We start from the raw sequence: 24,611 nt of genomic DNA, 5'->3' as shown, positions 1-24,611 counted from the left end.
ATAATGCATATAATAATACAAGTAACTACAATACATATTTAACTAAACATTTTTGTCGGTTTATTTAAATGTAAAATTAATTGAAATTTAATAAATAAATTTCTAAATATATTGTATATATTAAAATGTAATATTTTATGTATTTACATTTTATTTACATAATTTGTAATAAAAAAAATCCTGTCATATTAAAAAAAAATCAAGATTTCAGTGCCATGTAATGAGAGCTGAACTCTTGACGTGGCACCGACTCCATATTGCGCTTCTACGTCATTTACTCGGGAGCGCGGACGAGCTCGTGAGCGCGCTGTCACAGACTGAGAGAGAGTGTCTGAGGCACAAAATCAAGACTTCAGGTACGTATAAACACTATTTACTCATCAAACACCATATTATTTACGGTTCGGTCGTGATATGACTTATCAAGGACAGTCGCGAGCCGTTACATGGACCGTGTGTAAATAACTGTGCGTTTTAAAGGACATTTTGCGTGAAGTCAGTCAGTGCTATTTCTGAAGCATCATGCGTGATCAACAAGCGACAGTTACTTGAAATTTTAGTCAGATTATTACCTTCATATATGATCTGTTTCCTCTTCACAGTGTTTTTTTTTTAGTGCTGATAAGGTGTTTTGTGTTTTTAAGTTATCGAGCTAGCTTGTTGTGGCTAATTTGGGATGGGGGGCTAACGCCCCACAGTGGACCCACATAGTTGAACTTTATTAAAGGGAAACTTGTTTACAAGAGTCAGATATCTTTGTATAACCGACTGTATACTGACCGTAAATGTTATATTTTGCTTTGTAATAAGTTATCCTTAATTATTTGATTTGCTTTTTTATTGTTACGAACTAACATTGACAAAGTTGTATAACTTATTTTAAATCTAGAGCTGTATTGCTTCTTTATTATTTCCTTTTCATAAGGTTTGTAATTTACATTTGCCATACATTAATTTACATTACACTGGAAACTTGATTTATTTGCATAACTCGTAGTCGCTGTTTTTGCTTCATTTGCTTGTGCTTTCACATCTGCACATGTGGCATAGTTGGTGCTGGTGTCTTTAGGATCAGTGACTGTGCATGAAAGCCTAGAAAGCATTTTTCATCATTTATATGATAAAAGGTTATTTGTTAAAATCAAATGAGGTAACTTAGCATTTTGGGCACCACATAGACATAGTTCTTATCTTATTACCATTATATTTTAATGATGTGATAGACATGTATAGTTTGCTCAGTGTCCAAAGGGCAAAGTTGGTGATTCAGATTGGGCAGTCCTATCTGTGTAATAGTTTTATCTAGATTTTAATCTACATACAACATCACACACATTTCTGTTCCTTTTCCACAAACCTTTCATACCTTATAATTCCCAGAGGGTGCTATGGCGACCTTCCAGGAGTTTATCCAGCAGAACGAGGACCGTGATGGGGTCCGTTTCAGTTGGAATGTCTGGCCATCCAGTCGTCTGGAAGCCACGCGTATGGTTGTTCCGGTGGCCTCGTTGTTCACCCCTCTAAAGGAACGACCGGATCTTCCACCGATCCAGTACGAGCCCGTGCTGTGTAGCCGGGCCACGTGTCGAGCTGTGCTAAATCCTTTGTGGTAAGTCCTTTAAACCTAGGAAAAGAGCAAGTTTATTAATCTGCTTTATCCTTTTGTAGTAATTTCAAGTCAATTAGGTAACACATTAAGTTGTATGAGCAGCAAGTTAGGGTAGGGACACCCCAACAAAAGCAGACTGTGGGGTCGGGCTCACATTGACGGCGCTTTGGCTGCGTCTGGGTACAAAGTTGTTTCAAGTAGCACGTTCAGTTAGCACCAGCATGTTGTAGTAGTAGTAGGTATTCATTTCTCAAAACTGGAAACCGGAATAGCTAGTAATTAATGAGATACAAAACATAAACAAAGGAGTGCTTACTTAACGGTTTCCTCTTGATGAGATGAGATGAGTGTTCTGTAGCTAAGCCAAACAGCCAATCAGAATGATCTGACTCCCAGACGACATTGACATACCTAAGGCGATGGTGCAGAACACACTGAAGAAACTTAGGCTGGATTTACACTGCAAATCTTGATGCCGAATTCCGATTTGTTGTCTGTTTCCGATTTTTTTGATGACCCGCTTACATTACGTTATCTTTAATTAAAAAGCGACTCGTATCATATATCAGCATTTACACTAAACACTTGGCAAAACATTCAAGGTAGACATACTGACCTGGAAAGATTATACAAGGTTATATGGCATAAAACCTCAACATTACTTCCCTAAGTGGAGCCATCGTCCTCCATTGCGCTGCTAAGAAGAGTCATAGGATCGCGGGTGGTGTCCAGCAGAGTTGACGTCATTTGCTAGCATTGCATTTTCAATGACGCACAACACGTCTTGACATGGGAATATCCAATCTGTCCGCTTGCATTGCAGACACGAATATATCTGATTCATATCCAATTTATTTCCACATATGAATGAGGCCTGAAGCCGATCGAAGAATATCGGAATATGTGCGATTGTGCGCTTTTTTCCTGCTTGCACGTTCGTGTCCGATCTGTGCCACATGAGGAATTGAGTCACTTAAATGCAGCCTTACTGTGGGTTCACACCAGGCGTTAAATTCGCGTCTACCGCGCGTAGTTGGACACTTGAACATTTTGAGTGTAGTTGAGTGAAAGCCGGGCATGAAATTCTAGTCATCGAGACATTCACGTGGAAATTTGCGTCAGGGGAGGGGCTTCTGCGACCCCGCTCGCTTCCTGTATTCACGTCACTACTAGAGCAAGATCCTGATTGGTTAACGCAGCGCGTTTTTCTGCCAAAGTTGTGATTTTTCAACTCGTGCTTTTCCGGCGGCAACGCTTAATTGCCGCCATTCGCGCGAATGAGGCAGAATCGCATGAATGAGGCAGAATCGCGTCTACCGCGCTGCGCTAAACGGCTCATTCGTGCCGCGAGACCTCCAGATGCGCGTCAACGCGTCTTTACATTGACTTAACATTGAAATCACTCGCGCTTGACGCCTCTACCGCGGCTGGTGTGAATGCAGCATTAGATAATCTTAGAGTATTAGATGTATGTCAACATTGTGCCATTTTTTATCTATAAGTGATTTTGATTAGTTTTAATGGGCTAATTTAAATTACTTCAATAGCTTATGTAACTTATCATTTATCTGTGGGAGGAGCTGAATTTATATTGAAATATGCTGGATCATGTTTACTGTTCCGTATGCTTTAAAGGTTTAATTTTGTGTTTTATGTGTTGACTCGATCTATTAATATTATTGTTTGTGTGTATTAGCCTGTTTCTAATTGACTCCTGTGGGAAGTTTGTAAAGTAAAAAGTATTACACATAATGTGAGATGTCTTACTATTCTTTTCTTTCTGTTTTTTTCCCTTCAATTTTTTTTACGCTATCAGTCAAGTGGATTACAGGGCGAAACTATGGGCATGCAACTTCTGCTATCAGAGAAATCAGGTAAAGATATAGCAGTTTGGTAGCACTTCATTTAAACATTCAGAGATTCATTTAAAGGAGTCGGGTTGTTGATGTTATAAAAAATATTTGTCTCACAATAGTTCCCACCAACTTATGCTGGAATATCGGAGGTCAACCAACCTGCTGAACTTCTCCCACAGTTCTCCACCATTGAATATGTTGTCCAGGTAAAGTTTGTAATAAGCGTGCCTTGCGGTACCATACAAATGTTGGACAGCAGAAATAAATAGATAAGCAATGCAATGTCCAAAATTATCACTTAAGTTTAGATCTGGAAGCCTATTTTGCATTCCTGTCTCTTCTGCAGCGTGGTCCACAGATGCCCCTCAACATCCTGTATGTGGTGGACACGTGTATGGATGACGAAGATCTACAGGCGCTGAAAGAGTCTCTTCAGATGTCCCTCAGCCTGCTGCCTCCCACCGCCCTGGTGGGCCTCATTACATTCGGACGCATGGTCCAGGTTCACGAGCTGGGCTGCGAAGGCATCTCTAAAAGCTACGTCTTTAGAGGCACCAAAGATCTCAGCGCTAAACAGCTTCAGGTGAAGATGTTTTGGCTCAAGGAGGATCAGAAACTCATTTCATATGGGGTTTAGAGTTTAGTTAAACATGTTCATTCTGTATTTTTAGGAGATGCTTGGATTGTCCAAACCAGCTGCAGCACAAGCAGGTAGAAGTCCACAACAAGCTCAGGTTCCTCCTACAAACAGGTGATTTAAAAGTTTTATATCTGTGTTTCAACTTTGTTTCACTTTTAGATGTTAAATGAATAATCGAAAAAGATGTTGCTAATGTTCAGGGGGTAAAGTTTCATGAATATATTTAATGTATGGCCTTCTCCTGTGCTCTCAGGTTCTTGCAGCCTGTACAGAACGTAGATATGAATTTGACTGATTTGCTGGGAGAGCTCCAGAGAGACCCCTGGCCCGTCACTCAAGGCAAACGGCCACTGAGATCACTTGGAGTGGCTCTTTCCATCGCTGTTGGTTTACTGGAGGTGACTCTCTTAACTACTATAGAAGTTAATACTGTATATAGTATTAAAGGAAAACACCACCGTTTTTCAACATTTTACTTTGTTCTTACCTCAACTTGGATGAATGAATAAAAACATATCTTTTTTCAATACTTGCACTTAATCTTTGTACAGCACGCCGTGAATGTGTTAGCATTTAGCCTAGCCCCATTTATTCCTTAGGATCCAAAACAGGATTTAGAATCTACTTAAAAAATCACCACGTTTTATTTTGGGCCACCATAGTTACTTGTGTAACTTCTCGTGTAACAGTCTTTCAATAGAGGAAACATGGAAGTGTTTGGTGGCTTCTAAATTAATCTCTGTTTGGATCCTAAGGAATGAATGGGGCTAGGCTAAATGCTAACACATTCACGATGCGCTGTACAAAAAATTAAGTGCACGCATTGAAAAAAGATAGGTATGTATTAACTTGTCTAAGTTGAGGTGTGAACATGAAAAACTGTGGTGTGTTCCTTTAATTATAACTTTGCTGTCAACAGGAGTAGGGTAGTTAACAAAAGTTAAGTAGTGAGAAGTTTATCATTTATAGGGCTTTAAATATACACATACATATATCTATTTAAATTTTACGTTAAAAGAAAGTTCATATACACAATTTATTTGTCAACTTTACAGTAGAGATGTATTTGACATCAGAATGACAGTTTGTGTTTGTTTGTTTGTTTGTTTTGGTTAGTTGCAATAAGTTTTTTGCTTTTTCTGTACCTTTTCAGTGCACTTTCCCTAACACGGGCGCTCGTATCATGACTTTCATTGGTGGTCCGGCTACTCAGGGTCCAGGCATGGTGGTGGGAGATGAACTAAAGATACCTATAAGATCCTGGCATGACATTGAGAAAGACAATGCAAAGTTCATGAAGAAAGCTACTAAAGTTAGTAGTCGGATATTTTATTTTGTGCACTAAGTTGTTCTTTGCAACGGCTTTGAGTAATAATCGTATAAAAATATTATTTAGAAATTAAATAGTTGTATCTTTGAGTAATAGATATCCATATAGAAAAATATGTTTACGTATTGTGTGAGTTTTTGTTAAGTTAAAGTGGCTCTGCTTTCGCCTGTAGCATTATGAAGCCTTAGCCAACCGAGCTGCCAACAACGGACACATCATTGATATTTACGCCTGTGCCCTGGACCAGACAGGATTACTGGAAATGAAGTGTTGCACCAACTACACAGGGTAAGTGACTCCAAAATTAACCAAAAATGTTAGCAAACTAACAGATGATGTGTGACACATTTGACAACATTAAAGATAACTTTGTGTGTTTCTGAGTCACAAAAATAGTTGTCAAAACTTTCTTCCCCTTTACATTTACATTAAATTGATTAATATGGCAGATGCTTTTATCCAAAGTAACATACCGTGCATTCAAGCTATACTTTGATTTAGCAGTATTTATGTCCCTTTGAATTCAAACCCATGACCTTTGCATTTGTACCACATTGCTCTACTAATAGAACTAGAAAAACATGGCTTTCTAGGCACTGAAAGGTTTGTTGTTGATGAAGAAAAGCTGTCTGTGTGTTATCGCAGGGGTTACATGGTCATGGCCGATTCTTTCAACACATCTCTGTTCAAGCAAACCTTCCAAAGAGTTTTCTCCAAGGACATGCAGGGCAACTTCAAGATGGCACTGGCAGCGACTATGGAGATAAAGGTGGCTTGGTTTACATTTTTATATTTTCAAGTCATTCTTAAAAAAAAATATTGTTTTGTTTTAATTCAATCATTGTGCCGGACAGACTTCAAGAGAGATTAAGATTTCTGGAGCGATCGGGCCATGCGTCTCTCTGAACGCTAAAGGTCCCTGTGTGTCTGAAAACGTGAGTATCACATCAGATTTTAATCAGACATGTCATAGTTTCAGTGTTTAGCAGTTATCAGCATGCATCTTTTTTGTTTTGATCTCTATCTGTAGGAATTGGGAACTGGTGGCACAAGTCAGTGGAAGATTTGCGGACTGGACCCAAATACCACTCTTGCGTTGTACTTCGAAGTTGTAAATCAGGTACGTAAGCATTCCCGCTTATGATACATCTATGTACACATGGTCACATTTTCCTTTGACAAGAAATGCTTAATTCTGCATAAAAGCTGCACATGCAAAATTTCACAAAGTTTTGCAGATTTATATCTTTAACTCTAAAAATTACTATACTTATACAATATAGGATATATTTGAATAAATGTTCACTACCCATGTTTAATGTCAGGAGTGGGGAACCCTGGGGCCTGGAGGGCCACTGTCCTACAGAGTTTAGTTCCAACCCTAATCAAACACACCTGAATTAAATTTCCAAGTAATCCTGAAAACGTTAACTAGATTTTTCAGGTGTGTTTAATTAGGGTTGGAACTAAACTCACCAGGACAGTGGCCCTCCAGGACCAGGGTTCCCCACCCCTGTTTAATGTATACACTCCATTAACATGACACACACTGTCAGATTATCACAACAAATAATTTTAACTCATCTTACAAAAATGTTCCCATATGCTTCAGAAAGTGTTGCTGGAGCTTAACTAGTTTTAAACCCAGATTGGTCCTTTGATTCAATTTTCAGACTGTATATTCCCAGTTTACCTATGGATGGTCCACTAGAGGGCATACTTTCCATAGAATGGGATTTTTGGCAGTGCTTGAATTATAACAAACTACTTTATCGCAGTATATTATAACCTTTCATAGCCTTTAATGATTCACAAGTGGATGATTCACAATGCTGCAATAGTAGATAAAAATGTTGCAAAGTGCTGAACATTGAAAAAGTCTAAGTTCACTTCAATTACTCATTCATACTGTGGTTATGCATGGTCCTTAGATCTCTCATCATGCATTTCATTGTACAACAACTATTGGGGGGTTTGTGAGCCCCATCTGATCAGTTTGTGCATTTCTGTTCACTTTTCAATCTGCTAAAAGGTATAAGGGATAATTGACATTGGGCCATTGAATCATTCGAAAAAATAATGCACACCAAAGGTGGTTATGTGAAGCGGAGTGCTGTTACACCACAGGTGCACATTATTTTCAATTAATTCAAAGAACCGTTTTCAATTATCTGCTTATACTACGGTTACCACAGACATTGCTCTGGTGGTTATATTAAGACATTACGTGTGCATTTATCGAAAAATAATGCATTCCTGTGGATGCATGTTTTGGTTTGGTAGAGCAGAGTCTTTGTTAAATTAAGTTGTTCATGGATTACTTTTATGCAAAATACTTTATGCACAATATATTACAAGTTCCTCCAAGGTCTCTGTGAAGTCTGTACATGATAAGCAGCAATTTGCTCCTAGTTATATCTCCACGACCCAGTGCCCTGTTGTGCCGAGTAAACCGATGCTGCGTGCGATGCTGTAAGTCATGGTTATTTCTGCTCAATTTAAACCCTTAGAGTAGGAGGGAGAGGTCATTGTGGGTTGTGTTCAAGCCAGAGTGAGGTCCTGTTGGGGTCTGTTGTTTGTTTGTGGTGCCGGAGGCACGCTGGGAGATGATGCAGTAGATTTGTTGCTCTCGCGGGCCGGCTGTACGGTTGTACACTTGAAGAGGGAGGTTTTACAAGGATGCTGAAGCATCTTTCGGATTTTATTCACACTTCTGCGAAGTGCCACTCTGTACCTCCTGAGAGATACAAACATAGTAACAGTCAAATAAAAGCCACATATCCATTGTTTGATTCAGAGCTTTGTCTTCAGATTGAGTTTGATCAACACGTTTTTACTTTCACCATTTTATCTATAACCCCAGGCACATTTGATTTAAATCAAACATTACTGAATGTGACCGGTGTTACTATGGGACACTGTAATACTTAAAGTACTAGAAAAGCCTTTGTCAAGGAAAAAACTAGTTTACCTATGCATAATTGTATCACTTGTTTTCTGGAAGAATGCATCTTCTCTTCCTAATCTTCTTATCTTTCTATCTTTTATCTATATTTGCATTTAGGGTTTGGCTGTATTAACAAAATCATCTATTTTTTACCTATATCAGAATTAAATTTTTTGGAAATTCAACAAAAAATAGTATATATATATATATATATATAACCCTGTAGTAATGTTGAGTAACCTGTTGAATTGCCCAGTGAATTAAATATTTTATTTGATTATTATTTGTTATTGCCCCACCCACCAATAGCATTTGGTCCCATATGCTATACATTTTTATATCCTATTAAGAAACATATTTTTGCACCACAATCTATACCTTATATTGGCCTTTAAGGATCAAAATTATGTAAGTGATTGCTTACGTTCGAGTCATGGAGTTGATCCATGGGTTAAGGGCTGAAGTGAACAGTACAAGCCACGTGGCAATGACTGAGACAAACTGCGAGCTTTCCTTTCCTGTCAGCGTCTCATAGAAGCAGATGATGATGTATGGCAGCCAACACACAAGCAGACACACTGTAACACAATAACATCACATGCTAAATGTTTCAGATTGGCTTATTTCATTTACAAGAAAATTAGATAATGTTAAATATATCAAGGTTATATTTTCACATTATGTAGGATGATTTTAGGTAGAAAACGTGTAGCTCAGTGATTTAGGATTGTGTTGGCAGCGCAAAAGGTCATGAGTTCGAACTAGTGCTGCCCAGAATAAAAGTTTTTGTTTACTTAATATATGTGTGCGTACTGTGTATAATAATTATGTTTATATAAATACACACACATAAACATGTATAATATACATTATATATAAATAAAAACATTTATATACACATGCAAATGTTGCTTAATTATATACCTGCGTGCGTGCGTGCGTGCGTGCGTGTGTGTGTGTGTGTGTGTGTGTGTGTGTGTGTGTGTGTGTGTGTGTGTTTATACATAATTATTATACACAGTACACCCACATATATTATGTAAACAAAAACTTTTATTCTGCAAACGATTAGTCACAGCTAATCGTGAGGCAGCACAGCATGGATTTAAAGCATCTGCCAAATGCTTAAATGTTAATAAAATTAAATTACAAACATTTTTTATTTACAGATAGCGTCACATATAAACTACAAATCAAATGTTTGGATAAATGCCCGTTTAGATTTAATGTATGTTAATGATGATCTGAAGGTTTATGGAATATATTCCAATTTTATTTTGTTTCGAACAAATAAAATAAAAAAATCACAATACAATTCGTCTACTATAGCATATCAACAGAAAACAGTGTCTATAAGACAATACATACATTTACATTATACATAGTAATATCATTACGTCCGAAAAGGACCCGGATTAAGCCAAACCTGAATTATTTTTTGGAGACATAAAATTTTCAAAAGTTTTATGCCGATTTTATGGATTACTCTAAAATAAACTACAAAAGTACAAAGAGAGGAGAACCTTGGTAATATTTTATTAATTGTATTTATTTAACTTGTTTGGAACCTAAACCCTAATATGAAATATATCAAATGTTTAGCTACTTATTAAATGTTAAGTGTGCTGAGCAGGAAACAAATCTTAATATGCCAAGGCAAAATAAACAGTCAATAAGAGCTTATCTTTCTATGGTTAATGAACGATCCAAAATCGTACGGTACGTCAAATATAATAAACATGCTTTATCTTCCCTGTTTTAATTGTGCTTACCTATCGTTGTGACCATTACTATGGAGCTCTTGAAGTAGTTATTGGCCGGTACATAGAAACAGTGGTCTTCGTTGCATACGAACGTCCCTCGTTTCACCTGATTCCTCGCTATATAAACTATATATCCGTACATGGAGCACATTAGAAGAATAGGAATGATTATTCCCAGCACCATGAAGAGCATGTTGAAGCCGATTCTGGACGGTTGAAAGCTGGGAAAGCAGAGGAACTTCATCTCGCTGTAGCTGTAACTACCGAAGCCGAGTAACGGCATAGCGGCGTTGAGGAGGCTATAGACCCACACCAAGGTAAGGATGACTTTAACCCTGTGTGCTGTGAAGATGCTGGTGTAACTGAGAGCGAAGCAGATCTCGGTGAACTTGTCGACAACGGCCCAGGTGAGGGAATGGATGGAGGCGAGTTGAAAGAGAAGAAACAAGAAGGCACTGCCCTGGCAGAGGACACTTTTGCTCGAATAGCTCTTCACTGAGTAAAGGCTGTTATGGATTCCAAAAGGGATGACGGAGATGGCCAATGTCAGATCGCTTAGACAGAAACTCATCGTAAGAGGCCAGGTGTCTGTCCGCAAGCTCTTGTCAAATAACACCACCAACAATAAAACCGAATTCCCAAACACCGAGCAGATACTGGAACCGATCAACAGCACGGCATAAAGCAAAGACGTCCACTGCATCCTGACCACCCACCTTCGTTCACGTGGGGGTTTAAAAGCAGGCATTTACAGACAAGAGAAGGCAAACACTCATTCGATGACCGAGATCACACTGAAAGCTGCAAAAAGATGAGGTCACGTTATATGTGCCGTGTGCCAAAGCTCAAGGGAAGGTGTCGTTGTATGGGAGGAGTGGACCTCATGCTGATCTTTTGGAGCTCATGTCTCAGGGGAGCATCCCCATCCAGCTGTGTTATCAGCACCTGCTTCAGCCGGTTGTAAAACGACAAACCTGCTGCCTTTAGAGACAAAACTATGTGAACAGCTACAATCACACGTAGAGGTAAATAAAGCGTCTAAAATTTGAAGAACCGAGTGTCTGTGGACACAAAGTGCACGGGGAGGTTTGGACTGCACTGCTTTGCAAACATAAAGCTTGAAATTCGATGTCCTCTGTTACTGTCGACTTCATGAGCCTTTTCGTACGAGAGTGGTTTCGTGGTATAATTGGTGTAAAGCGCAAATCTAATGCGCTTTAAGCCTTGATCATTAATCAGTGCTTCAGTGCTTTTAAGCTCCTAAGCCTTTACATCAGTTATATATCAGTTGTATCCTATTACATGTGTTGATTCATGTGGCTGGTCATGTGTTTTGGATTACAATTATATTTATTGTTTTTTTTTATTTAGCTCTTAAATAACCCATATTTACTGTACCTTGCATAATAATCTCTAGACAAATATAGATTTGATATACAGTCAGTTTTTAAACATGTTTAAACATTTAGCACACTTTTCAGCCGTGTAGATGTCTCTTTAGATTCCCATTCATCATCATCTATTTTTTTATGCGTTTACACCATTGTACAAAAAGTGGTTTTGGTCTATATAGCTAATTTTGCCATTCATGACAACTATGAGGGGGGTGAATGAGTTACATAAAACTTCAACCCCCTAATGGCGCTTTTCCATTGCATAGTACCCCACGGTTTGGTTTAGTTTGGGTCGGGTCAGCTTACTTTTGGGAGCTTTTCCATTGGGTGCAGTACGTAGTACCCAATACTTTTTTTCGTACCACCTCGGTTGGGGTTCCAAGCGACCCGAGCTGATACCAAACGTGACGCGAAAACACTGTAGGTCACTGATTGGTCTGAGAGAATCGTCACTGCAGCGTCATTGCTATAATGTAAATATTAGCTTTAGCTTACTGCTAGCTTGCGCTCTCTCGAGCAAACATGTTGTTATCTGTGTTCTGCTATAAGTTTCCAAACACCCTTTTAGCGATGAAAAACATCCACAGGTTGAGAATCCGGGACACCATAACAGTTTTTTCCAGACTTGCAGTTTGTGGCGGCACATTCGCGACGTGCACGTCCGCATTATATATGCTTAAATGCAAGTTGAATGAGGCTCAGCGGAGCGCAGTCGACTGACGCCACGGGTCGGGTGTTTGAACAGAAACTGTCATGTGAGACAGAGGTAGTTATAAACGCGATGTGCAAACATCTATTTGTGGTGGCCAATTTTAAATTTGTGGTAGACTGAGAAATGGATGAATGGGAATGTACAACAACGCTCTTACTTGATGTCACAGCAGTAGGCAGCGTAAATATAACGAGACGCCTATAATCCCTCCCACTACCAAAGTGAGGTGAGCTGACCCGACCCAAACTAAACTAAACCGTGGGGTACTATGCAATGGAAAACCGCCATAATAGTTGTCATGAACGGCATAGTTTGAATTATATTAGGTTTTAAAGTTTTGTATGATTTAGTGACAGGTGGATTGCAAAGACTGTAAAAAACGATGCAACGTCGCTATCTTCAATTGTAATTAATTATAGCCAAATATGTCCGACCATGGCCCCTACCATGTTAGGTAAAAACGTCATTTTGGAGCCAGGCATGCGCAGAAGGAGCCAGAGGTGGTCAACCACGCCAATCATAACGACACTCCCCGTTTCTATAGCATCAAATTACTATCTAAAATGAAACTTATAACAAAAATGTACAATTAAACACATGTCAGCGTGATAAAAACTACATTAAAGGACCAAAACCATCTTTCGGAAAATTTTATTGTAAGTGTAAATAATTTCAAGTCCCGTTTGTTTGCATGGAAAGGGTGGGTTTATGACTCGTATTTCTTCCAGCCACCAGGGGGCGATCAAAGCGCTAGCGACTTCACTTTTCAAGATGTATGAGGCACACCTGGTGGATTGTCACTGCTATCGTTACCATCGAGTTATGCTATGTTTACACGTGGGCTGTTATTTTCATAAACGGACATTTCAACCTCTCCGGTTTCAAAAATAATATCGTGCACACATGTCAGTTTTCAGAAAAGTGTTTATTTACACGTACCCGTGCATATATGCCGTCAAGAGAAGCTCAAGCCCATGTAAGCCAATCACCGGCAGCGCTGGTGGTGACGCGAACTGGTTTTTCATGTTGGAGGGAGGAGTTGTTGCAGTAGGTGATCGATGACGTCAAAGTACTGCGAGAGCGAGTTGAGGAATCATACGTAGAGGTCTAAATTCGAATCTCTCTCGCGGTACTTTGACATCTTCCGTTTGTCGGTTCTTGCTGCGCCGCATGAAGTCAAACACGCGCAAGATTGCTGACCTCCGAGCACTCATCTCTGCTCCTCGACATAATGGAGCAGCTGTATTTGCAAATACAAACACACGAAACGAGTTTGCACGAACAGAAATGTGATCTTGGAAGCGTTCAGAGTAGCAGTCACATGTAAACATGGGTCGCACTTTTGACGTAGGTGCGAGCTCTCGCGCATACTCTGTGACGTTGCCTGCTTAAACATCCGTTTGTCTCACTTTACATGCAACCGTGCAACCGAAGATTTTCAAGATCTCCACTCTGGCCGGAGTTCTTAGAAACAATCGGTTTCACAGGCGAGTTCTCCGTTTGCGTGTAAACGAGGGGCACAAACGAAGGTAAATCTCTCAGTTTTTAAAAATAACCATGTACGTGTAAACAGAGCCTTAGGCAGGCATGGTTTCAGAAACCAGGCACCTTAGCTCCACCCACGTTCCACCTCTTTGCCCATTTTTGGTTATCTAGGAGTAATTCACTATGACATGTTGCCAAGATGGCAAGGGCTGGCTTCACCCACTTTGGGTTTCAAAAATTCTCTTCAGAAACCTACTTGCGTTTTCCCAAATATTTTCAACAATGTTTGAATCCAGAGAATTAAAAACATTTCACACATCTTCTTAGTGTCACTTAGTGTCAGTAGTGTCATGTCCCATTGCTGCCATAGAAACATACAACACCAAGTAAATAAAATAAGATAAAAAACAGGCAGAATGTTTTACCCAGTTTATAATAATGACTTTTTCTGTTTTTCAGCACAATGCTCCTATACCCCAGGGTGGACGTGGAGCCATACAATTCGTGACGCAGTATCAGCATTCAAGCGGGCAAAGACGCATTAGAGTCACCACAATTGCAAGAAAGTAAGTTTTCCATCTGTGCTACAGATAAACACTTGCTTTTTTGAGCGTCTAAACACAATACTTACACCATGAGTGCAACAGTCTTCTGAATTTGGCAGCTATTTTGTGGTTTGAAATTAGCCTATTATCTCAAAGCTCACCCTGTTTATGGCTAAACACGTACCTCAGAATTGGCCTTTCAGGGTCTGAATGAGTCAAAGTACGTTCAACAGGAAAAGCGTGCGCGCCTTGGTCGTAAACATTTTGACAGTGCAGATTGTGTTTGGGATCGATAATGACCATCTCTTTTATAGACATCTCCTAGAATCAGGGTTTGAACATCATCTCCGCACTTTATCTATCTTCCAGTTTCCATGACAACTCGTGAAGACATCAAAAGATTCCACTTTTAGAATATGCCATTTGTTTCTCAGAATCAATGCACCTCCAAAGAGTAAACAGTAAATTCGTTTTTTGACAAAGACTAATGTTCTGCTTGTAGACTTTGAAGGACTTAAAGTGGCCGAAAGAACTGGACTTATATTGATAAATTGATACACTTCTGTACTTTTTCTTTGAAACAATTACAGTGAGTCAGATTGACGATGTAGATGCTGTAAGAAGGTCAATGTATTAATCTAATCCTATTTCTCAGCTGGGCCGATGCCCAGACTCAGATACAGAGCATTGCGGCATCTTTTGACCAGGAGGCCGCTGCCATCCTCATGGCCCGACTGTCCGTCTGCAAGGCCGAGACAGAGGAGGGACCTGATGTCCTGCGCTGGCTGGACCGACAACTTATCCGCTTGGTTAGTTTTTCTTTATTCAATACGCCTTATTCAGCCTGTCGCCATGTTGATTGCAAAACGAGGCTTTGAGGATGAATGTCAAGAGCGTGCACTTTAACTCTTTAGTTTTGTACCGGATGCTGACCATAAAAGCACAGAAAATACATTATTTTACAAAATTTCACAGGACACAGAACCTCAGAAATTATGGATTGTTAAAATATGACCTAATTTTGAGATAAGAGCAGCGCAATGTGTACATAAAATCTGTTTTGTTATTAGCCTGTTGGCTAATCATTAATTTCTAAGAATGTAAGTATGCTTACTTTTCTTTAAAACACGAATGTAGTTCTATAACTAAGTACATATTTTCAATTCGTACAGATTACAAAAAATGCAAGGCATGAATACTTTAAAAACATTTCTCCGGTAAGTTTTTTTTAACACATTGACTGGAATTAACAGAAGCAGGATTAATTTCTAACTAAATAACATTTGCGCACAACTTTGGGGGTTCATATGGGGTTTTACCGCTAACAATACTTGCACAACAAACTATCACATAAATAGTCAATCACACTTTAACCTGGGCTCACAAAATTTTAAAATCCCTAGTAGCCCTTTGGGCAGGTACTCTTCAATTTTTGGTAGCCCGAAATAAATATAAGTAGCCCGAATAAAAAATACATTGTTTAATGTAGAATATTGATAAATTCTGGATTTCCATGGAAGCTAAATGTTCCTGCCCATCCCCTTACGTTAGTTTTTGGTTTCCAGAATGTTATTTTCCAAGGTTTGTTTTTGGTTAGCCAGGAAAGTTTTCTTTAAGAAAATATAATGTTATTTTTAGGTTAGTTTAACGTTCCCCTAACGTTATTTTTAGGTTAATTTAACCTTTCCCTAACGTTTTATTAAAAATACCTCAACACATTACACATTGTATTTAGCGATCTAGCGATTTTGCAAGCCCTAAAGTCAATGTTCATGTCTTTAAAAAACCTTACGGAGAAAATATGCTCTGTTCTAAACTAGTGGTCTCCAACATGGTGCCCGCGGGTACCAAGTTGCCCGCACAGAGTTTGTAAGTTGCCAGCTAAAGATTAATAGCCTCAATTTTAATATTTACTTATAACATTTTTTATAGTAGCTTGGCTTCTTTTATGCATGTTAACATTTTAAACAATGATAAAATAAAATAAAATCAACAAGTTAAAAAAAAAGATTTTAATAGACTATATCAAAAAAGTAGCCCTATAGGTTGTTTTATGCATTCTATACAAACTGGAGATGTAAACTTGGTCATAAAATATTGTATATTGTTGCACTATATTGGTGTTTTAAAGAAAAGAAAAACATGCTTACAACATAAGAAATTGGCGATTAGCCAACAGGCTAATATCCAAAACAGATATTATGTACACAATGCGCTGTTCTCATCTCAAATTAGATCATATGTCAAATTTTAACGCACGGTCTGTCTGGACGTCTATCCCTCACAGACTCTGTTTGAAAACAACATGGCGGCGGACTGAATAAGGTGTATAAGACCAGCCTACCATGTTACAGGCACTGTAGTACTGTAGATAACAAATTGATCCCAAATTGCCTTAAAGGGGTCGCACACCAGACGAGAAGCACTGCTTGGACGCTGCTCAAATCCCTGTGGCGCCACAGTGCGCAACTCACATAGTTTAATATTAAAAAACATCATATTTGTCCCAAATCGTTAGCGAATAACATTGGCTGCTAACATATATTTTGCATTTTGCAGTAGCAACTATCAAACTAAGCTTGCGCTATTTAATGTGCACGTCCCGTGTACGATACCTCAGAGTTGTCCTAGACGCGGCGCTTCTCGTCCAGTGTGCGACCCTCTTTAGTATTAGGGATGCATCATACTGCATGTTATTTTGCATTCCAGTAAATACTGAATTGGTCTGATTTGGTTCATAGTGAAAGCAGATATTAGTTTTTCATTTATACATTTTATATATAATATTGGTTATTATAGCATGGTTAAAGTCCTAGAGTTTTACATGGTTGCTATCTTCCTAACTTCCTGTATTGTAATTGTCCTCATGTTGTACAGATCTCTAATGGTAAAGAGATATTTTCAGATTATTAAAGAATAATCTTTTGTTCCTCCTTTTGCAGTGCCAGAAATTTGGAGAATATCACAAAGACGACCCCAATTCGTTCCGTTTCTCTGAGACGTTCTCGCTGTATCCTCAGGTATCCGCTCATATGAACAACATAGAGCTGTGATGTCCGTGTATATAAAGTGAAATGAAAATATAACCGTGTGCTCTATCTGCAGTTCATGTTCCACCTGAGGAGATCTCCATTCCTGCAAGTATTTAACAACAGTCCTGATGAAAGCACATATTACAGATACCAGTTTATGAGGCAGGACCTGACCCAGTCTCTGATAATGGTACAGCCCATCCTGTACGCATACTCATTCAACGGACCGCCTGAGGTAAACATGCACCTCATTTTAGCTTTCTTCTAATACAAGAATGTTTGTTTGGTGTGACTGAAATCTGATTCAGATTGTTATCCTGAATTGTCTCTTTTAAATGAGGTTCAAACTTTGAAGTCACCATGAAATTTTAATTAAAAACTTATTTTAACTAAACTATATAAACTTTTTTTTTTAATGAAATGTTGTGCTTTTCATAAATTACTCATCGGTGTGCTTCATTGTTTTTTAAAATGTCACGTGCCCCCATAATCTTTAATCAGAAACGTTAATCTATTTCCCTCCTCGAAATGATCATTCTTCACTTCCCATCGCAAGGAATAGCGGGAGGGCAGGGCTATGAGAAACTTTTTTCCCGGTAAAAGATTGCAGCAACAACTTCCAATGATTTAATAATTTGGATCCCACACTTTGTTTTATTCTTATAATATTCCTGAAACCATTTCACTTGAATATATGTCACGATAGGATAAAGAAGACAATCGCTACTTCCATTTCATGGTGACTGTAAAGTTGTTATCTTCCTGATTCTTTAGTAACTCTAACAAAATCAAAACAAATATAAACTTTTATAAATGTTTTAGGTATACATGGGTATGCAAGGTATGTAGTTTCATATCATAAATTATATAATATAAATCATGTAAATCCTAACTTTCTTATATACTATTGATAGAGAGCAAACTAGTTGAATTATTTGCAATCTATTGAATGTGAAATGCAGTGTCATGATGACTGTACACACGATGTCCCCCGACTCAACAGATTAAATTGTGTTCTGATTAATTAGCACACCCTGACTTTCCCCTCTGATTCATCTAATCTTATATTATTGTTGTATATTAAACCATGCTGCAAATCCACCTGTAAAACTTACTGTGGTTAGTGTAAAATTTGTATCTGTATCACTGGTCATTTGTATCTATGAGCCTGAGAGTTACATGTACTGTGAAAGGAATAGTTTAACAAATATGAAAATTATCATAATTTACCCACCCTCATGCCATCCCAGATGTGTATGACTTAATTCTTCAGCTAAACATAAATTAATTATTTTATATTAAAATGCCATCTTGTTATTGTCTTATATGCTCCAAATATCACATATGAACATCTCTGAAGTAATCAAAATGCGACCCTGTCTGTGAAATCCAAACTAACGTTTCATAATCTAGTTATGATATTATAGGAATATAATTATAGGTAGTATGAGATTATAAGAGTATCAAAATTCGATTTCAAATTGATTTTAATCTTTGTCATTACCTTACTCTGACAATATTAAATATATTAACTTAAGGTTATATTATCACACAATGGCATTTACATTGATTTAATGTAGAAAATAGTGATGCACCGATGTATCGGTCGCCGATATTTATCGGCCCATTTTTTATGAATTTGAAACCATCAGCATATCGGCAATAGCACGAGAAAGGCAGATACCGATTGTTTATTAATTAACTGCATAAAGAAATTATATGTAAAAAAATAGTTAATGTTGTTAATAAAATAAATGCTGAATAGCAAAAACAACCTTTGAAGGTTGTCATGCTGTCTTATTATATTTGTTTTAGCTTAATTTGTGCCTCTCTTATTATGTTGGTCAGTTGAATGTCAATTAGATCCAATCCATGTTCAGTAAAAATAATTTGATGCAGAAATAAACTAGCTAATAGACCAACTGTATAGGATTGTATACAAGTGTTTAATATCAGTATCGGCCAGAAGTTCTCTGTTTAAATTGGTATCGGCCCAAAAAATCCTATCGGTGCATCACTAGTAGAAAACAATCAATCACAAAAAATGACTTTAAATCTTTTTTCACAGATTCAGTCAAAATCTCCAGTGGGTTAATAAATGAAGCTTTTGAAGCTAAACAATAAGTTTGTGAGGGGAAAAATAGAGGTGTCACAATTCTCCAAATCCTCGATTTGATTTTAATTTCCGATTCGAATGTCACTGTTCGATTCGATTTTCGATTTTTACCTTTTTTTTTTTTTTGAAAGAACAGGTTGCTATGCCATTTTTAGACTAGACTCTTATGAAATATAATAACTGTCCTCTTTAAAGAGCAGCTCACGTGGAGCAGCTCACCTGAATTTGCCATGCTATCTTTCGACTGGATGTAGTTAGAGGAGGTTGACTCGCAGGACTCAACACATGTTTTTTTTTCACTTGGCAAGCCGACCGGACTTGACATGGGGGTGGCAGCCTTGACGATACCATTTTGTAATTCGAAGTTCGAGGTTGTGACTTAACACCCTTGGGAAAAACACAAAAAATTTTAAGTATCCGTGAAAACATGCAGATCAGAACGGTAAATTATATATGGTGACACGTCAGTAACTTCAAATCTCATTGGTTCATGCATGTCTCGTGACTCGTATTCATATGCGTGAGATTTGTGAGATTGTTTTATGCACTGTAAAAATTTAATGGTTGGATCAACTTAAAAATATTACTTCAATTGGTAACACAAAAAAATAAACTTTTTTTTTCAAAAAAGTAATAATTTAGGTTGATCCAACTTTTTACAGTGTGAGTTCTTATTTAACAATGTGCCGAATTTTAAGAGTAAATAGTAACTGCCCTTCAATTTGTGTGAACTGAATATTTGTCTAATGGAAACACTGCAATTTTGCATAAATTTTGCAAAAAAGTTTTACGCTCTGGTGAAGTAGTTTTTCAGCCATTTCGAAGGACGAATATATTGCATAACTGCAATGGAAACAGTTTTTCACATTTATATGTCACCTGATGTGCGTAAAAGTCACATGATCATTCTTTAAATATGGCTCGGTATGTTTGATTGGAGGACAAGACAGAAGAGGTGTGTTCGACTTCGTGTGGCGGCTCGTGACTGCTCATCCAAGGATGCGCTAATTCAAAATAAGTGTTCGGATTGTCACGTGTGTGTGATTCCCTTTTCCAAAATATGTGTCCTGAGTGTCGAGAGATCCTGTGTGCAACACGTGTTTTGTCAAAATAAGTGCCCGCTGCACACGCGTCAAAACAGTTTAAAATAAAAGAGACGCTCACGTTCACAAAATACACGCTAGACACTTCCTTAAAGGTGACATAGAATGATTGAACGGGGTATTTATCCTTGTTCTGTGATGTCACATGTAGACAAAGAAGTTTTTGTTTGGGTCTGTTATGCCTTTGAAGCTTCCTAAAAACCTCTCTCAGATAGCTCTGTTAGGGTGGGGGATTTTGCACCTATTTGGCTCCCCCTACTGGCTTAACTTGCAATCTCATTACTGATTGTCTGACTTTGCTGCCACTCAAAAAATGTAGCCAATTATTTTAAAGTGGAGGGGCAGTGAGATGCCTGTGATGTCATAAGCATCAGTTTTTCAGATTGGGCCGTTTTCTGGCTGACATTTCTAAAAGAGGAATTTCTATGAGACTGAGATGTTTAGCATGTCTAGCACTTTTTGAATGTTCGTGAATGCGGGTAGACTACCATTATTCAACAAAGACAAGGTAAAAATGGTTTTTCATTCTCTGTTCCCTTTAACAGTAAACTCTGATGAGATTATCAGAGATTAACTTGCATGAGATTATGCGAGTATCTGGCAAACGCGATCGTCTCTTTTATCATAAATCCTTAAGACGCGTCTGCAGCAGGCACTTATTTTGGCATGACACGTGATGCACACATGATCTCTCAAAGCACAGAACACATAGTTTGAAATTACGAACCACACACATGACATTGACAAGCTACATACATCATGTGACGAACTTCGCATTGTGTGCTTCAAAAAAAGTCACCAGCTTCCACTGGTGCGACTGCTCTGTATGCTTTCAAGTCACAGTATTTTGATGTCATATGCATGTTGGACAGTGCAGCACCATATGAACGACTTTTCACAAGATGATAAAATTAAGTTTTAGTTGCATAGTATTGGTTAATGGAAGCACTGTCGTTTCGAAATTGTTTTTTATGGAGATTTAAAAACTAAAGCCACAGTTTTGAGCAAATCTTTAATGGAATTGCAGCTTGTGATGGAATTTTTATATTTTGGTGAACTGTTCCTTTAAGCAAATAATGTCTGCCCTGACAGTTTTCTCAGATTATATAAACTGTGCAGAATGTTCAGCTGGTCTGTAGTGTTGTTTTTCAGCATTTGTGTATATTTTTTTTCTTTAACAGCCTCAAACTGATGTCTGTCCATTCTAATCTCATCTTTAGCTTTTTATGCAAGTTTTTTTCTAACCCTGAGAGCTGAAGAGGAGGGAGTTCATCCAATTCACAATGACAGTGGAATAACATTGCCTTTGTTTCTGTTGTAGCCCGTGTTACTGGACAGCAGCAGTATCTTGCCCGATCGCATCCTACTCATGGACACCTTCTTTCAGATTTTAATCTACCACGGAGAGGTGAGAGTCACATTCTGCCTGCATGTTAACTCTCTCTGTGTTTTATAGACCCTGGTAACAGAGTGTCTATCCGATCTTTTAAATAATTAAGGTGGCAGTCTGCGTGTTAAAAATCTAAGCGCATAAATTTGGAGCCAGAATTGCACTTGAAGCAAGTTAAAACTTGGCTGCGAGAGACATTTTCTGATGAAACGCTTGCTTAATGAAGTAAAACATTAATCAAATGGACTCAGATGTTACTAGATTTACATTTATGCATTTGGCAGATGCTTTTATCCAAAGCAATGTTTTTAATCACTACTTGTTTACTCAAGGCCCTGGGAAGTTTTTGAAAGTATACATACATAGATACAGGTCATTGAAAGTGCTTGAATCTATTTTCTGGAAAATCCATATTATTCCCTGTGTAGTGTAGGATAATATCATACAAATTCTAGACTTTTTAAGCACACGTGCTAAACTGTTCGCTTTGAATTCTTATATCTTCTGTATGTGAATGTTGATTTATACCAAAATTATTTTTTGCATAGTTGTGTTTGACACACGAAAATGTCTCGGGTTACGTATGTAACTTGTGTTCCCTGAGAAGGGAACGAGACGCTGCGTCTCCCTTGCCATACTTCATGCATCCATGTAATGCCGTCTTTGGCAATATTTCAGATAGCGATATACTTCCTGTCTTTGTCGTTAAGCCTCATCATTGGTTGAATTTGATATACACATTCAGACGCACTTACCCCTGGAGGCGTCCCCAAAGTGTCACAGCAGTGATGCAGCGCAAGTTCCCTTGAAAGGGAACTGTTACAGTGTATCTTGAAATGTGTCCCCACATTTAGTCCTTGAATTTGAGGGTATTGGATTTGGATAATCCCTGAAAGGTCCTTGAATTTAAAGTTAACTAAGGTGTGACATGGTTAAAAAAATTATCACTAGCCTGTGAAATACGATGACATCTGACTGCTTTGTACCACTTGCAGACGGTGTCGCAGTGGCGTAAAGCCGGATACCAGGACATGCCCGAGTACGAGAACTTCCGGCATCTGCTGCAGGCTCCGGTGGACGATGCCCAGGAGATCCTACAGAGCCGATTTCCCATGCCACGCTATATAGATACAGAGCACGGAGGCAGCCAGGTACGAACGGGGAGAAATGTCTACGTTTTGGAATAAGCTTTCACAGCGTTGTAATCCGATTTCAATTCAATGAATTACATGAATTGGTTTGAGGGAGCCACAAATGAAATTGCAATGTTTTTTCTTTTCATTTAAGCCATTTTAACATTAATGTAGGATAAAATATATCTATAAATTGCTTCATCCATTTTCATTAAGTTTTGATGATTAATGACGAACCAAATGGAAGAAAACATTCAGTTTCAGCATCGCATCAGTCGATTTTACGCTTGAGCAACTCGACCTCTGAGGTTTTAGTACTTGTGAATAAACGACTATAATTGGTTATTGTGATTTGTCGGCTGCTGCTCTGAATATTAATACGATGTGTTTGCTGTGTATGGTATAAAATTATCCCAAGACTCTTTTTTTTTTCCTTGCAGGCTCGTTTTCTCCTGTCCAAAGTGAATCCTTCTCAGACACACAACAACATGTATGCGTGGGGTCAGGTGAGTGCTTTATCAGGAATACTGAATAGTACCAGAGGCTGTTTTTATAACCATATAAACGTGTCGCAGCTTGTACTAATAATGTGTTATTCACACCGCCGGGCGATTGAATCACACTTTCTTAAATGTGTTTGTGCAGGAGTCTGGCGCGCCTATCCTTACAGACGACGTGAGCCTTCAGGTGTTCATGGATCATCTGAAGAAGCTGGCGGTTTCCAGCCCTGCCTAGGAATCCTGAATATCCACCGTCGATTACCCACGACCCCCTCTGCTGCCCGGTAGCACAAAGACAGCAGGATCACACTATTGCCAGATTATATTGTGCATACATGGAGCCCCTAAAAAGAGAGTAACAATCAGTTATTTCCATCATAACACTACACGCACATCAGGACAAGTTATACGTTACTGGTACCTAATCAAAATTAAGCATGTATCCAGCGTGTAGCAGCCACATTTAAATCTGATGTTTATGTTAACAAAGCTCTGTTATGAAACCTCAAGTTGAACGGAGGGAGGCAACTAGGTTTTGTTTTAGCACACCTGCAGAAGATAGTCCTGTTTACCTAGTCAAGGAGGGTGAATGTGGTGCCATTGTAGCCAATTAAGCATGAGAGCTTCAACGCCGCCTCTAGCCGACAGCAGATTATTTTTAGACCCATCGCATCTCGACGCGCTGCTGTTGATGTTTTTGTTTTAGTACGGTCTCAATCCAAACGCAGACTTGCGGATTTCGAGAGCTGCCTCTCCGTCTGCTGCTCGGGTATTTATAAGATGTTTGTAGCAGTATTGTATGTTTTGTTTCTAATAAAACCGGCTTCATCACACCAGCTGGTCTTCAGTGTGCAGATTTTGTGCAACAGAAGCTAAAAAAACCCAAAGATCATTCTTGTCTTTCAAGTCACAATCCTGCTGCTCTCAAAGGACACAGAAAGCATCTGCGAATCTTCTCTTTTCTTAAGGAAACAGTTGACATGAAAATGTCTGTCATCGTTTAATCGCCCTCAAACACGTGGCACGTACAATGAAAGCAGAAGCACTGCAAAGAGA

General features: G+C 38.5%; 2 protein-coding genes across 2 annotated transcripts; one reads left to right on the top strand and one right to left on the bottom strand.

Moving 5' to 3' along the window:
- The first annotated feature begins 279 nt into the window (after window positions 1-279).
- Window positions 280-24,391, top strand: sec23a (Sec23 homolog A, coat complex II component). Its single transcript, XM_065253769.1, has 20 exons — window positions 280-356; window positions 1,381-1,609; window positions 3,426-3,483; window positions 3,585-3,671; window positions 3,812-4,048; window positions 4,137-4,216; window positions 4,359-4,503; window positions 5,259-5,417; window positions 5,608-5,723; window positions 6,081-6,204; window positions 6,290-6,370; window positions 6,466-6,555; window positions 14,196-14,302; window positions 14,937-15,090; window positions 17,224-17,301; window positions 17,387-17,548; window positions 21,854-21,940; window positions 22,918-23,073; window positions 23,496-23,561; window positions 23,701-24,391. The coding sequence occupies exons 2-20, from the start codon at window positions 1,389-1,391 to the stop codon at window positions 23,788-23,790; spliced, it is 2,298 nt and encodes a 765-aa protein (XP_065109841.1). The 5' UTR covers window positions 280-356; window positions 1,381-1,388; the 3' UTR covers window positions 23,791-24,391.
- Window positions 7,229-11,109, bottom strand: LOC135731015 (adenosine receptor A3). The gene is made up of 3 exons (XM_065248961.2): window positions 10,155-11,109; window positions 8,807-8,960; window positions 7,229-8,172 (listed from the first exon to the last, which is right to left on the bottom strand). The coding sequence occupies exons 1-3, from the start codon at window positions 10,891-10,893 to the stop codon at window positions 7,977-7,979; spliced, it is 1,089 nt and encodes a 362-aa protein (XP_065105033.1). The 5' UTR covers window positions 10,894-11,109; the 3' UTR covers window positions 7,229-7,976.
- Window positions 24,392-24,611: the final 220 nt, after the last annotated feature.

Source organism: Paramisgurnus dabryanus, chromosome 17, assembly GCF_030506205.2.
Source record: "Paramisgurnus dabryanus chromosome 17, PD_genome_1.1, whole genome shotgun sequence".
Classification (NCBI taxonomy): Eukaryota; Metazoa; Chordata; class Actinopteri; order Cypriniformes; family Cobitidae; genus Paramisgurnus; species Paramisgurnus dabryanus.
Note: the sequence above shows the minus strand (reverse complement) of the source record. Positions and strands in the feature narration are given on the sequence as shown.

Coding starts and splice junctions, on each gene's coding strand:
- LOC135731015 (XM_065248961.2), bottom strand. CDS start 10,893: ATGCCTGCTTTTAAACCCCCACGTGAACGAAGGTGGGTGGTCAGGATG. Junction 8,961..10,154: donor AGTAATGGTCACAACGATAG/GTAAGCACAATT, acceptor ATTGTGTTACAG/TGTGTCTGCTTGTGTGTTGG. Junction 8,173..8,806: donor ATCAACTCCATGACTCGAAC/GTAAGCAATCAC, acceptor TGTATCTCTCAG/GAGGTACAGAGTGGCACTTC.
- sec23a (XM_065253769.1), top strand. CDS start 1,389: ATGGCGACCTTCCAGGAGTTTATCCAGCAGAACGAGGACCGTGATGGG. Junction 3,672..3,811: donor CCATTGAATATGTTGTCCAG/GTAAAGTTTGTA, acceptor TCTCTTCTGCAG/CGTGGTCCACAGATGCCCCT. Junction 4,049..4,136: donor TCAGCGCTAAACAGCTTCAG/GTGAAGATGTTT, acceptor CTGTATTTTTAG/GAGATGCTTGGATTGTCCAA.